This window comes from Salvelinus namaycush, chromosome 10, assembly GCF_016432855.1.
Source record: "Salvelinus namaycush isolate Seneca chromosome 10, SaNama_1.0, whole genome shotgun sequence".
Taxonomy (NCBI): Eukaryota; Metazoa; Chordata; class Actinopteri; order Salmoniformes; family Salmonidae; genus Salvelinus; species Salvelinus namaycush.
In genome coordinates, this window is record NC_052316.1 from 18397557 (window position 1) to 18411153 (window position 13597).

General features: G+C 42.7%; 1 protein-coding gene across 2 annotated transcripts in view; it reads right to left on the reverse strand.

Annotated features, from left to right (window-relative positions):
- Positions 1-2440: 2440 nt before the first annotated feature.
- Positions 2441-13597, reverse strand: part of LOC120054793 (TLE family member 5-like) — a 42177-nt gene continuing 31020 nt past the window's right edge. Inside the window, exons 4-7 of one of the 2 annotated variants that reach the window (XM_039002419.1) lie at positions 13131-13175; positions 8481-8543; positions 7997-8071; positions 2441-7088 (exon numbers count right to left, since the gene is read on the reverse strand). In XM_039002419.1, the coding sequence (XP_038858347.1) occupies positions 6864-7088; positions 7997-8071; positions 8481-8543; positions 13131-13175 (408 nt within the window). In that variant the 3' untranslated portion in view covers positions 2441-6863. Of the gene's footprint in view, positions 7092-7996; positions 8072-8480; positions 8544-13130; positions 13176-13597 lie in introns of both variants that reach the window. The other variant, XM_039002418.1, reaches the window with a different exon arrangement.

Sequence of the window (13597 nt, forward strand, 5' to 3'; positions counted from 1 at the left end):
CTCGCTCCTTCCCTCCTTTCTTATCTCACTAGCACTGGAGAGAGGGTGAGGATGATTCATAAAGAGAGGGGGGAGAGAGAGAGAGAAGGGAGAGAGGGTGGAAGAGTGAGATGGGGAGGGAGGGATAAAAAGAGTGGCAGGAGAGATTGGGAGGGGTGAGACAGGGAAATGAGAGAGGAAGGTGTTGAGCAAGAGAACAGAGATAGAGAGAACAGAGAGAAGATGAGAGGGAATTATAGAGGAGGATATGAGAGAGGGGGAGCTAGAGCGGGAAGGGCAGTGAAGGAAAGAAAGGATAGGCAGAGAGAGGGAAAAAAGGGGGATGTTGTTTGTATCTCACATGACTCTATTAAACTTTTAATAGTCCCCATTTCTCCAACTAGGTTTCCTGCTACTGTATCACTAAAACAGCTGCTGCAAATCCCACAGCAGACCACTGAATAGACACATTGCCCTTTCACACACGCACACACACAGACTGACACACGGACGGACATACACACGCTGACGTGAAGGACAGAGTAGAGAGGGAGCGAGAGGAGGATATGCAGAGGAAGACGAGATTAGAAAAGAAGATGCAGACAGACATGGGTTCCCATGGTGGATCTATGAGAGCATCTGCATCAGACTGAGCTGCTGTGTCAACATGGACTCCTCCAGCTGGGCTGGGCCATACAATACATCACTCACACGAAGACTGGAGATGAAGACAGACACACTGAATAGACAGAAGAGAGATGAGAAAAAAGAAAAGAGAGATTGGCAGGGAGGAAACAAGAGTTGAAGTGTGACTGTGTGAAGACGAGGAAGACAGAGAAATAAATGAAGATTAAGATAAATAGTGAGGCCTTTGCAGAAAAAAACTAAGAGGGCGAGACTGCCACAGACGTAAGAGAGACAAAAGAGAGGGAGAGTGACAGAGGGAGGCAGCGAGGAATGACAGGAGAGATAGACTGAGGGATGGAGGAGAGGGGGAGGATGGAGGAGGCAGATTGACAGCCTCCGTTCCCTGGGACACATGAATAAACCAGCACAGCGTGTATCGCCCCAGAGAGGTATGGGAGAGACAGACGGAAAGAGGTGAGAGAGAGAAAGGAGACAGAGAGAGGAAAAAAAGAGAGCGTCTCCATAATCAAGCCATAAAGTAGAGCAGGAGCGAGGGAGTGATGGGGGAAGCAGCGATGGCTCTGAATGAGTCAATCATGATTAATCAAGACACTTCCCGCTCTCCATTCAGGCGCTCCACTCCCTTCTCTATCTCCTCTGCTCAGTACATGCACACAGTTAATTAGCCAACATTAGTTTCAAGTTTTATTGGTCGTATGTATGGGATAGACACGGAATAGACTGTCCAATGAAATGCTTACTTGCAGGTTCCTTCTTGACAATGCAACAACAATAAATACTAAGATAAGAACAAAGTAAATGGCTCAGTAGAATAAACATTTTAGCATAAGTATAGTACAGGAAGGCACAATTTATAGTCCAATATTAACAGACATTTTGGGGAATGGGGGGCAAGTGTTTAAATCGGGCAGTATTTAGCAATCATAAATCATTACAATATGCTCATGTTTTCTTAGGCCTACAGTGTATGGTGGCTTTGATGTAGCTAATAACCATTCAAATTAAATCTGAACGATTTTCTCAGCTTTTCCATACAATGTGTTGTCGCAGAGGAAAAACAATCACCAACTCATCAATGCTTCTCCGAGGAGTCTGTATCCTGACACAGAAAATAGGGCACTTTCATATTTATTTAAACGCTGGGCTCAGATCCAGAGGAGTCCATGGGGTGAGAGAGCAGAGCAGGAAGGAGAGGAGGAAGAGGGCTGGAACCACACACAAAATAACCAATAGGAAGAGGGTGTGTGTAACTGTCTGTGTATGCATAACACTGCATATCTGTGTGTGTGTAATGAGAAATAACTGAATGTGATGACAAGTTATGCATTTGATTGATAGATGGAATATCTACACAAGGGTTTTGCGGAGGTACCAACTGGGTCATGTCTCAATGTCTCCAATGTTATAATAAAACAGAACACGTGGTGGAGAATTTCTAAACCTAAATCAGGAACCCCACAGAGCAGACATCCCATTCTTCAAATATTCCATGCCTCTGTGCCAGAGTACATGGAGGAATACCTCAGATCATTATTCAGCCCAGAGAAGAAATGAGACAGGATGTTTTTAAATCAACACTTCCGCCTTGTGGAGTTACAATGAACTACAAGGACCTCAAAGCTCCCCAGGCATTGACAATGTCCATATGAGACTATTTAGATGCTACTGTACATCAATAGGCAGAGTATTAGTCATGTGAATGTCATACTTCGTCTAGCAGTAATACTGAAATAATGAAAATATACTAGAGCTCCACTGCATTTTCACGATGGCCTCTTGGAGTAGTAGATACATAATGACAAACACGCACGGCTGATTTGATTGACTTTATTTGTAAGGCACCATAAGTACTTCCTTACTGCAGAACATTTCAGTTATGTATAGTAAATGTGTTACTTTTTATATTTCACCTTGTTTAAATGAAGCTATGATTTCATGACACTTTTTTTTGTTGCCAAAGTACACACTTTAGGTTTTACATTATACACAAAATAAGTATTTAAAAAATGACCTTTACAAAGCTCAAAATGCTTACAATGCTTCACACTTTGGGGAAAGGGCAAGCGATTGGGTCAGGTATAGGTCAAAGTACTGCAGTTCCTCTAGTGTCACATCAGTACTGTAGGACATAGCACAGGAACCATCCAGGACAGACAGAAGATGCAGCCATATACACGTAAAGCTTTATATGTATAACTGTATACATAAACTGGTCCCCACCTACTAAACAAATACATAGTTCATTTGTATCAGAATTTAACAGCTTTTTACTCTCATTCTATTTTATAGCGATAATATTCAAACAAGTGCATTGATCACAGAGAATGTGTACCAATTTTTTTTTAAACATTTCTTCGCTAATAGAAAGGAATATAGTTCCCCAAGAGACATGCGTTTGTGTGCATCTAGCTACTCACACTCGTTGCATATCACTACTGTTTAAGTCCATAGGAGTAAGTTGTGCTCACAAGCTTAGAGAGCCACACGTCAATCCCAGGTTCACCACTGACTGACCAACGTTCAAATCTAATATTACAGAGGTTTATGAATGCATTCACATACGGCTATGGAATCATCTCAGAGTTATCTAGGAAATTTACACAGATCTATATACCCTCACAGTGTAACCCACCAAAAACAGAACGGAGAATGTCTATTAATATAAGGGAAATACAAAAACATACAGTACATCACATGCTGTATCACAGGCTGGGATCAAAACAATGGTCAGACAATAACACCAATTACCTCCCAATGAATCTTACAGTAAAACCACCACAGTCACCATCACACACATCTTCTATATTCCCCATAGCTCTAGGGCTGCCTGGACATTCAACCCAAGGTTCTAGACCTTAGTTCTAGCCCGAACCAGTACCTGGGAGATGATGAATATGACGACATTGCCTGCGACGCCCAGGATTCTTCAACTCAAAGTCCCATTAACCAGCTCTGCAAACGTTGTAAAACATATGTTCGGAACTCACCAAAATATGGAGTTTAGCGGAGCAACTATTGTCATTACTGCATTTACACACAGTATGTACTTCCAAAAACAGCCCGTCTCAGACTAGACGTAACATAGTAAACATAAATCCAGGACACTCAAATTAGTATGATATGTTACGTTTGGTATGGTTACATAAAACAATGTTACTTAAGCCAAAAGGAAGGAGGGTGGGTGGTTGGTTGGGGTGGGAGTATAACGCGAACATCTAACAAACAAAAAGATAACGCGTTCGAATCTCATCACAGACAACTTTAGCAACTACTTCTTAGCTACTTAGCATGCGAGATAACACTTCCCCCATCCTTAAGCCTTTAACGCAACTCCCAACCTTAACCACTAGACTAGATAACGTTAGCCACCTAGCCAACCTTAGCAACAACAAATTGAATTCTTAACAAAACATTTGCAATTTGTAACCTATCATACCATACAAAATGGATGATGGACATCCACAAATTAATACATACGAAACGTAACATATCATACTAAATGGAGTGCCATATTTCGGTGATTACCGAACGTATTGTCATAACGTTTGCAGAGCTGGTTAATGGGACTTTGAATTGAAGGATCCTGGGAATCAGAGGAGATCATCATATTCATATCATTATTTCTTCAAGCCCAGGTACAGCTTCAGTTCTCGCCTACAGCCCACTCACGGGTCCAGGTAATATCGTATCAAGCTGTCGTTTCTCGCTCTGTTTCTCCAATAGGTTGTGAGAAACATGTTTGGGAAAAATATATTTTTGTAAATGCACATTAAACAGTGGCTATTTGTGCTTTATCTACTCAAAGAACAGCTCAAAAACATTACGCTAACTATTCATTGGCCATGGACAATAGATCAAAATATGCGAGTGCTGTTAATGTATTGTATACAAGAGAAAGCTCAATCATGTATCATTTTTTCTTATACAGAGATTCATCTTTGAGTAAAAAGATAGTCGGGGCTGAGTGGACATTTTGCATAATATGTTCAATGCCGCTGCCTAACAATAGGGGTTGACAGAGATGTCAACCCGTTTCCTAAAATAGACCGGAGGACTCCTGTTCAAAGAGGTGACTCAATGGACGTAAGAGCTGCTTTCTATAACACTTACTGCCCTCTAGTGTTGGAGGCAACTACTCTCCTCTACTGCATCACCGCCAAAACATAATATTAGTGCACTTTACAGAAAGGAGAAAAAAAGATCTGCAGGTCTTTTCTACTTTCCACAATGTTATCATCGCTGCGATCTGGACATTCGGACTGTTATTATAGTACTGATAGCATGCCTTTCATGGAAGCTGCTGTGTGTGGATATGTCTAAAGCAGCTCAGTGGGTTAGACCGGGTTCTTTGGGGAATTTGTCATAGGGGGTGGATTTGTTGGAGGACTGATAGCACAGACTTGAAGAGAAACAGCATGAAAGTAGCTCTAAGGTGTTTTTCGTTTCCCATATACAATTTTTATTATACATCTCTCTACTTATCTAGAGGTATTTTTTTCAATACGTCCTACTTTCTTAAAACGACTAAAAGCAACACTAGAGTTTGACTACGTAAGAGCACAGCTTTACATGGCATTAAGACAGGAATGCTTCTTTCCCAACTATAGCCATCAGGGACTGGAATTACCTAGTTACACTATTCCCCAAGAAGACTGACGTCTTTCAACTACCCTCCTTCAACTTGGGGGCGATTACTAACCTGAAAATCGAAGTGCACCCAACTATCAATGCAGGATTTTCAAGTTAGGATTCAGACGTCCATAGACCGGTTTCGATGTAGCTCATCTAAGATGTAGCTCATCGTAAGCAAGCAACAAAGTCGTGTACACCAACCGATCGAATCAAGTTGACACAACAGAGGCTAGAGAGCTGTGTAACGCGAGCCTGTCTGTTGGATCTCTTCTGGTTTGTTATTCCAATTATACTGTGTGACATTCAGGGTCCCAGATGGGCCCTGGTTAAAAAGGGAGGAAGGAGCCGCTCAGCGACGGTGGCGTGCAAACAAATATCCACTTATGAGAGAGAGAAAGAACACAAATTAGCAAAATGGAGGGGAGGAGAGAGTGATTAAAGGAGAAGTTTCCTTTTTTTTTTTTTTTACAACCAAATCTCTATTTTTGATGTAAATGGCATGTTATAGTACAGTCCAGAATCTTTTGTGATTTCAAGTTTGAGAAACTTAACCCAAACAGCATATCAATTCTTTGTCCTCGTCGTGTAGTATGGGGCCCCCAAAAAACACGAACAAAGGTTCCAAAAACACCCAAATATGTATTTGTAGAAACAGCAAAGCTCGTAGTAGTGATGCAGGGCTTTAGATGCTGTACACATGAAATTGTGTCATTCCGAACTTTATCCAGAATGTTATATTCCCTTTTGGCGACTCAAGTAGTTTCCCCTATCCAGCTGTTCCATTTTCCGTGTAGCTTGCTGCATGTAACTGCCAAAATAAGAAAAACACCAACACAAAGCGTCTTAATAGGGCATTGGGCCACCATGGTCGCCAGAACAGCCTCAATGCGCCTTGGCATAGATTCTACAAGTGTCTGGAACTTCCTGTGTGGAAGAACCTCATGCTTTCAAAACACTTTGTATCCCTCATTTAATCAAGTGTTTCCTTTCTTTTGGCAGTTACATGTAGAATGGACGGAGAGATATAGCTTGAGTCGCAACAAAATGGAATATAACGTTGAGGATAAAGTTTGGAATGACAATTTCATGTGTACAACATCTAAAGACCGGCATCACTACACTAAAAGCTTTCTTTCTCAAAAACATTTGAAATCACAAAAAAGGTGTCTGGACCCTTATACAACATGCTATTTACATCAAAAACAGAGATTTGGTTATAAAAAAGGAAACTCCTCCTTTAAAAGAGGGAGAGTAAAGAGTGAAATTGTGGTCAGAATGGAAGGAAAAGGGACAGTTGGTGGTCCGTGACAAGAATACACAATTAACAAAAAGAAATCAAGCAATATCTGATGAAATTGTAAAAAAAAAAAAAAAAATCTCAACACTGTACACAGTTGGAATGACGGCAAAAGCATCAGATAGGACGAGAGAGCGAGAGAAAAATAGAGTAGAATTAAAAACCAAGCATGGCAAATATAAGTAGGACGATTAGGGAGAAGGGCGTAGGGGAGAGGAGGAAGGCTGGCATGGATACATAGCAGGTATACAGGACCACAGCCCTCCGATGCTGCTGATATGCGGTGGAGGGAGAAAGAGAGGGAGCTCTAGTCGGACTTGTCCCCGTCCTCCTCACGGTGGTTGTCGGCTCCCTCACGGGACGCCTTCTCTTCCTTGGCCAGCTGGGCCTGCGAGGCAAGGATGGAGGAGAGGGAGAAGAGGCCTGAGGAGGAGGTGACGGCCGGCAGGGTGGACTGGCTCAGTCCCAGGGGCATGGGGGTCATGGGCAGGGCCAGACCCTGGAGCTGGGACAGCTGGTGAGCCTGGAGCTGCTGCTGCGGACAACAAACACACAGCTCAAACACAGGGGAGGTACAGATGGGTGCATATGGCTCTCACACGCACACATATGCACATACACTGAGGGTATACGATAAACATATATGTAGACACACATTATACATAAACCACAGGAGGCTGCTGAGGGGAGGACGGCTCATAACAATGGCTGGAATGGCATCAAACACATGTATTCTGTTACAGCCATTACTAAGAGCATGTCCTCCACAATTAAGGTACCACCGGCCGCATGTGACATATACATACACCGAGTGTACAACATTAGGAAAACCTGCTCTTTCCATGACCGACTGACCAGGTGAATCCAGGTGAACGCTATGATCCCTTATTGATGTCACCTGTTAAATTCACTTCAATCAGTGTAGATGAAGGGGAGGAGACCGGTTAAATAAGAATGTTTAAGCCTTGAGACAATTGAGACATGGATTGTGTATGTTTACCATTCACAGGGTCAAATTACTGAAGTGCCTTTGAACGGAGTATGGTAGTAGGTGCACCGGTTTAAATGTGTCAAGAACTACAATGCTGTTTGGTTTTTCACACTGAACAGTCATGTCTGTATCAAGAATGGTCCCCCACCAAAAGCCCATCCAGATAACTTGACACAAGCTTTTGACACCTTGTAGAGTCCACAACCTGACAAATTGAGGCTGTTCTGAGGGTAAAAGGGGGTGCAACTCAATATTAGGAAGGTGTTCGTAATGTTTTGTACACTCAGTGTAATATACACACAAAGATCGTTTATCATCATCTTCAATACCTAAAAACACCAGACAAAGCTGAAGGAAACCCCAGAACAGCAGATGCATCATAAAAGACAGTGAAATAGTGACAGAGTAGCAGTAACCCCACAGAGGAGGGGCTGGAGGGAGCAGCCTACCCGGATGATGGAGTTCATCTCTGGAGGGGTGACCTGCTTGGCCCTCTCGATGGCCCCCAGGACCTGCTGCTGGTGCTGGGGGACAAACACACACACGGGGGGGGGTCAACACTACCAGATGGAGATGGATCAACACTACCAACACTGACCCTGTGCTCCTCACCCATTCAGTTATTCAGCCAGCCACCACTAACAGAACACAGGGCTCTGATGGAGAATCAATGATCTACTCCCATGTTGGAAAGGGTCAGGGTCATCTTGTCATGGACATAAATGAGCACATCTTATCTGGATCACAGCAGAGCGCACTGGCCCCTTTGATTACAGGGCTCTCAATGATGAATGGAGGGAGGACAGAGAAAAATATATTACAGGGAGGGAGGGAGGAGGAGCGGTCAAATGAGAATGATCTCATTCCAGGCTAAGGTCGCAATGTGGGGTTGGGGTTAGGGGTAAAGGGTCAGGGGTTAGAGGGTGGTCTTACCTCCTGGGACAGATAAGGGAGGACCTGGGCACAAATCCCGTTTAATCTCTTCACAATCTCAGCCTGAGGAGATAAAACATATCAGCCCTTAGCTTCATTTAACACCCCTCAGTCTCACAACACAAACAAATATACAGAATGTAGGACCTTAATTTGATCACTCTTTTGTTGCTGAGAATTTTCCTGCACCGATTTACACTACCGTTCAAAAGTTTGGGGTCACTTAGAAACGTTTTTGAAAGAAAAGCTACATTTTATGTCCTTAAAAATTACATTAAATTGATCAGAAATACAGTGTAGACATTGTTAATGTTGTAAATTACAATTGTAGCTGGAAACGGCTGATATTTATGGAATATCTACATAGGCCTACACAGGCCCATTATCAGCAACCATCACTCCTGTGTTCCAATGGCACATTGTGTTAGCTAATCCAAGTTTATCATTTTAAAAAGGCTAATTGATCATTAGAAAACCCTTTTGCAATTATGTTTGCACAGCTGAAAACTGTTGTCCTGATTAAAGAAGCAATAAAACTGGCCTTCTTTAGACTAGCTGAGTATCTGGAGCATCAGCATTTGTGGGTTCGATTACAGGCTCCAAATGGCCAGAAACAAATAACTTTCTTCTGAAAGTCGTCAGTCTATTCTTGTTCTGAGAAATGAAGGCTATTGCATACGAGAAATTGCCATGAAACTGAAGATCTCATACAACGCTGTATACTACTCCCTTCACAGAACAGCGCAAACTGGTTTGAACGGTAGTGTACATAAAATTCACTGAAAACCCACAGTTATATTAACAGTATTGCACTTTTCAAGTAACCAACTTTTGGCCAGCTAATAGCCTAACCACCGATCAAGCAACATGCAGGATTCTTTTGCTGTGACAATGTAGGTCAAATTAAGATCACACATCTGTACATATTACATCATGTTCGGGCAGTGATTATTATAACCAACTCAGATATGCAACACAGTGTTAATTGTGTTACTTTCTAATTCAGCGTGATATCGGAGAAGAGACCTCATCACACTCATTTACCATGCACCATTACACTCTTATCACTATCATGCACACCGACATCTCTTGCTCTCTCCTCTAAAAATGTATTTTGTCTCTCCACTCTTCTTTCTATACGCACACACGCAAGATCGCATCACACACACAAAAATAAGAGGAAATGCCAAATGTTTTGTCAGGCGGGAGCACAATTCATCTAGGCTAACCGGAGAGAGGCCTCGCAACTGGCAAGAACATTTTTTATTTATTTTTTAAATAAATAAATAAAAAGCAGAGAGAAAGAAGAAACAACACGAATAACCCCTTTTCAATATCTCCCTGGCACAATCCCAGACTAAACTGTCTGGAGCCCCTCAGCTGGAGAGAACAGAATGCTCAGGAGGAGACAGAGAAAGCGAGGGAGAGTGGGAGGAGGAAGAGAGCAGGCTGAACACAAAACCCAGATGTGAATTCTCCTCGACATTCAGTTCTACACACCCCCTTCAATTTCAACTCTAATGCTGCCGCAGTTCATCTGCACCCACTCTCACACACAAAGGCACACAAAGCACGTACTCACACACACACACACAAACGGGCTAACAAAAATGCGGATACACACACATAGGCAAACATAAGTGGGGATACACACACGTAGCTCCCCTCGCGCTTTCTCGCCTCTGAATTTCTAAATATTTCATCCCCGTCAAATAAAGGAGTAGGGGTGATGAATTGTACTCATGAGGCAGAGTGGAGGCTGTGTATGCACTTGTGTGTGTGTGTGTGTGTGCAAGCGAGCGTGTTTGTGACGCTATTTTTCACTGCGTGTTCCGTGCTGCTGGTGTGGCTATCAGGGAGGAACCGTCAATCTTTTAGGGTGGCCGCGATCGCCAGACGAGGTCGCAGATAAGTCCAGGTCCACAGAGGCACATCGCTCTACCCCAGCGGCCTGCCCATAAATTACTCCCCACACCCCCTGATCAATGGGCACTGGGCACCAGATGAGCCCCTTAGACAGTAGTACGCTACTCTTCCACTGATCATGTAGGAATATACCTAGATTAGAGCTTTAACCCGTGCAGTACTGTACTGCTCCTTCCATTAGAACAATCCCTCTGTGAGTAATGATGCTTTCTCATCGATGCCACAGAGAGATGATTCACTGTCCGTCTGTCTACAGGCAGCATGATGGGAAGTAGGGGTGTGCCGACATGGTCGTACTCGTATCCGCAAGTTGACAGTTGATAGTCGGATCGGATGATACTAGTGATCGGTAGACGTTGGCAAAACACCTCCCTGCACATTCTCACTGCAAAAAAGCTGCAGATTAAGAGCAGTGAACAGAGGGGCGTGTGTGTCCTCAACTTGCAGCGGGCACCCACGTTTGCTGTCTGTCACTCAGAATGCGCAGCAGCGGTTCATATTTTTTCTCCTACGCTTGCCCCGCTTGTTAGATATTACGCACATTGATAGCAAACATCCTCGCTAGAGGTCGACCGATTATGATTTTTCACCGCCGATACCGATACCGATTATTGGAGGACCAAAAAAAGCCGATACCGATTAAATCGGACGTTTTTTGTTTTTTTTGTAATAATGACAATTACAACACTACTGAATGAACACTTATTTTAACTTAATATAATACATCAATAAAATCAATTTAGCCTCAAATAAATAATGAAACATGTTCAATTTAGTTTAAATAATGCAAAAACAAAGTGTTGGAGAAGAAAGTAAAAGTGCAATATGTGCCATGTAAGAAAGCTAACGTTTAAGTTCCTTGCTCAGAACATGAGAACATATGAAAGCTGGTGGTTCCTTTTAACATGAGTCTTCAATATTCCCAGGTAAGAAGTTTTAGGTTGTAGTTATTATAGGAATTATAGGACTATTTCTCTCTGTACGATTTGTATTTCATATACCTTTGACTATTGGATGTTCTTATAGGCACTTTAGTATTGCCAGTGTAACAGTATAGCTTCCATCCCTCTCCTCGCCGCTACCTGGGCTCGAACCAGGAACACATCGACAACAGCCACCCTTGAAGCAGCATTACCCATGTAGAGCAAGGGGAACAACTACTCCAAGTCTCAGAGCGAGTGACGTTTGAAACGCTATTAGCGCGCACCCCGCTAACTAGCTAGCCATTTCACATCGGTTACACCAGCCTAATCTCGGGAGTTGATAGGCTTGAATTCATAAACAGCAGAGCTGCTGGCAAAACGCACGAAAGTGCTGTTTGAATGAATGCTTACGAGCCTGCTGGTGCCCACCATCGCTCAGTCAGAATGCTCTATCAAATCATAGACTTAATTATAACACACAGAAATACGAGCCGTAGGTCATTAATATGGTCGAATCCGGAAACTATCATCTCGAAAACAAAACATTAATTATTTCAGTGAAATACGGAACCGTTCCATATTTTATCTAACGGGTGGCATCCATAAGTCTAAATATTCCTGTTACATTGCACAACCTTCAATGTTATGTCATAATTACGTAAAATTCTGGCAAATTAGTTCGCAATGAGCCAGACGGCCCAAATTGTTGCATATACCCTAACTCTGCGTGCAATGAACGCAAGAGAAGTGACACAATTTCACCTGGTTAATATTTCCTGCTAACCTGGATTTCTTTTAGCTAAATATGCAGGTTTAAAAATATATACTTCTGTGTAGTGATTTTAAGAAAGGCATTGATGTTTATGGTTAGGTACACGTTGGAGCAACGACAGTCCTTTTTCGCGAATGCGCACTGCATCGATTATATGCAACGCAGGACACGCTAGATAAACTAGTAATATCATCAACCATGTGTAGTTATAACTAGTGATTATGATTGATTGATTGTTTTTTATAAGATATGTTTAATGCTAGCTAGCAACTTACCTTGGCTTCTTACTGCATTCGCGTAACAGGCGAGCTACTCGTGAGGCAGGTGGTTAGGGCATTGGACTAGTTAACCGTAAGGTTGCAAGATTGAATCCCTGAGTTGACAAGGTAAAAATCTGTCGTTCTGCCCCTGAACAAGGCAGTTAACCCACCGTTCCTAGGCTGTCATTGAAAATAAAATAAAAAATATATATAAAAAAATAAAAATAAAAAAATAAATAATCGCCATCCAAAATTACCGATTTCCGATTGTTATGAAAACTTGAAATAGGCCCTAATTAATCGGCCATTCCCATTAATCGGTCGACCTCTAATCCTCGCCATGTGATTTATCATAGTAACAGGCAGCAGAAATCTAAATCATCAGACCGAAAACTGATCGGGTGAAATTCTGAAGCAAGTGGATGGAAAAATACAGCTTTCCTCTATCCAATCATGGCAGCAGGATCAACATACAGCCCGCCCTTCTCTTTACAGCCAGTTGAGTCATTTAGACCACCTAGAACCTCACACATGACTGATTGACATGAGAAAGATGCGTGCTGGCACCCAAAAATAACTTTCTTTCCCCGATCACGGATAATAAAATAAAAACATACTCGGATCATAACCGTAGCCCGGAAATTGTCCATATCCATTACGATTCTTGTTTTGTCCGACTACTCGGCACACACAAGGAGAAGAACAGATTCCTCTCTCAGATATCACTGCTGAAGGAGGGGTTCCTATTAACGTAGGACGAGAGACTTACCTGCTTGTGCATTTCGATGTTCAGCCCATAGGACATCTCATAGTACTGTAAAGTAGAAGGAAGAGGAGGCGTTATTATATATACAGTATAATAATGGAAGGAGGGAAATGACATTATGTCCTGTAGACAGATTGTCTATATGCATTTCTGACTGTCCCACAGAGCAGTCTACAGCAGCCATCTCCTGGGTGTCATGTATCATGTCATTACATCAGGTCGAACCCTTTACACACATCCTGTTATAGGTGTCCTTCTGTGTGTCGCTGTGAGAAGGGATGGTGTGTGTGTTCTGTGTTAATGAGCGGGCCAGTGGCTCAGCATTTGCCCTGTTAAATCACCCTCTCGGTCTGTGAAGGCATGGGCTCCAACGCTCTAAAACAAACACACATACACACACACACGAGAGGAGAGCAAGCCTTCCACCCCAAACGGCATGTCCCTAAAGCAATTATGGTGCTGGGGAAATG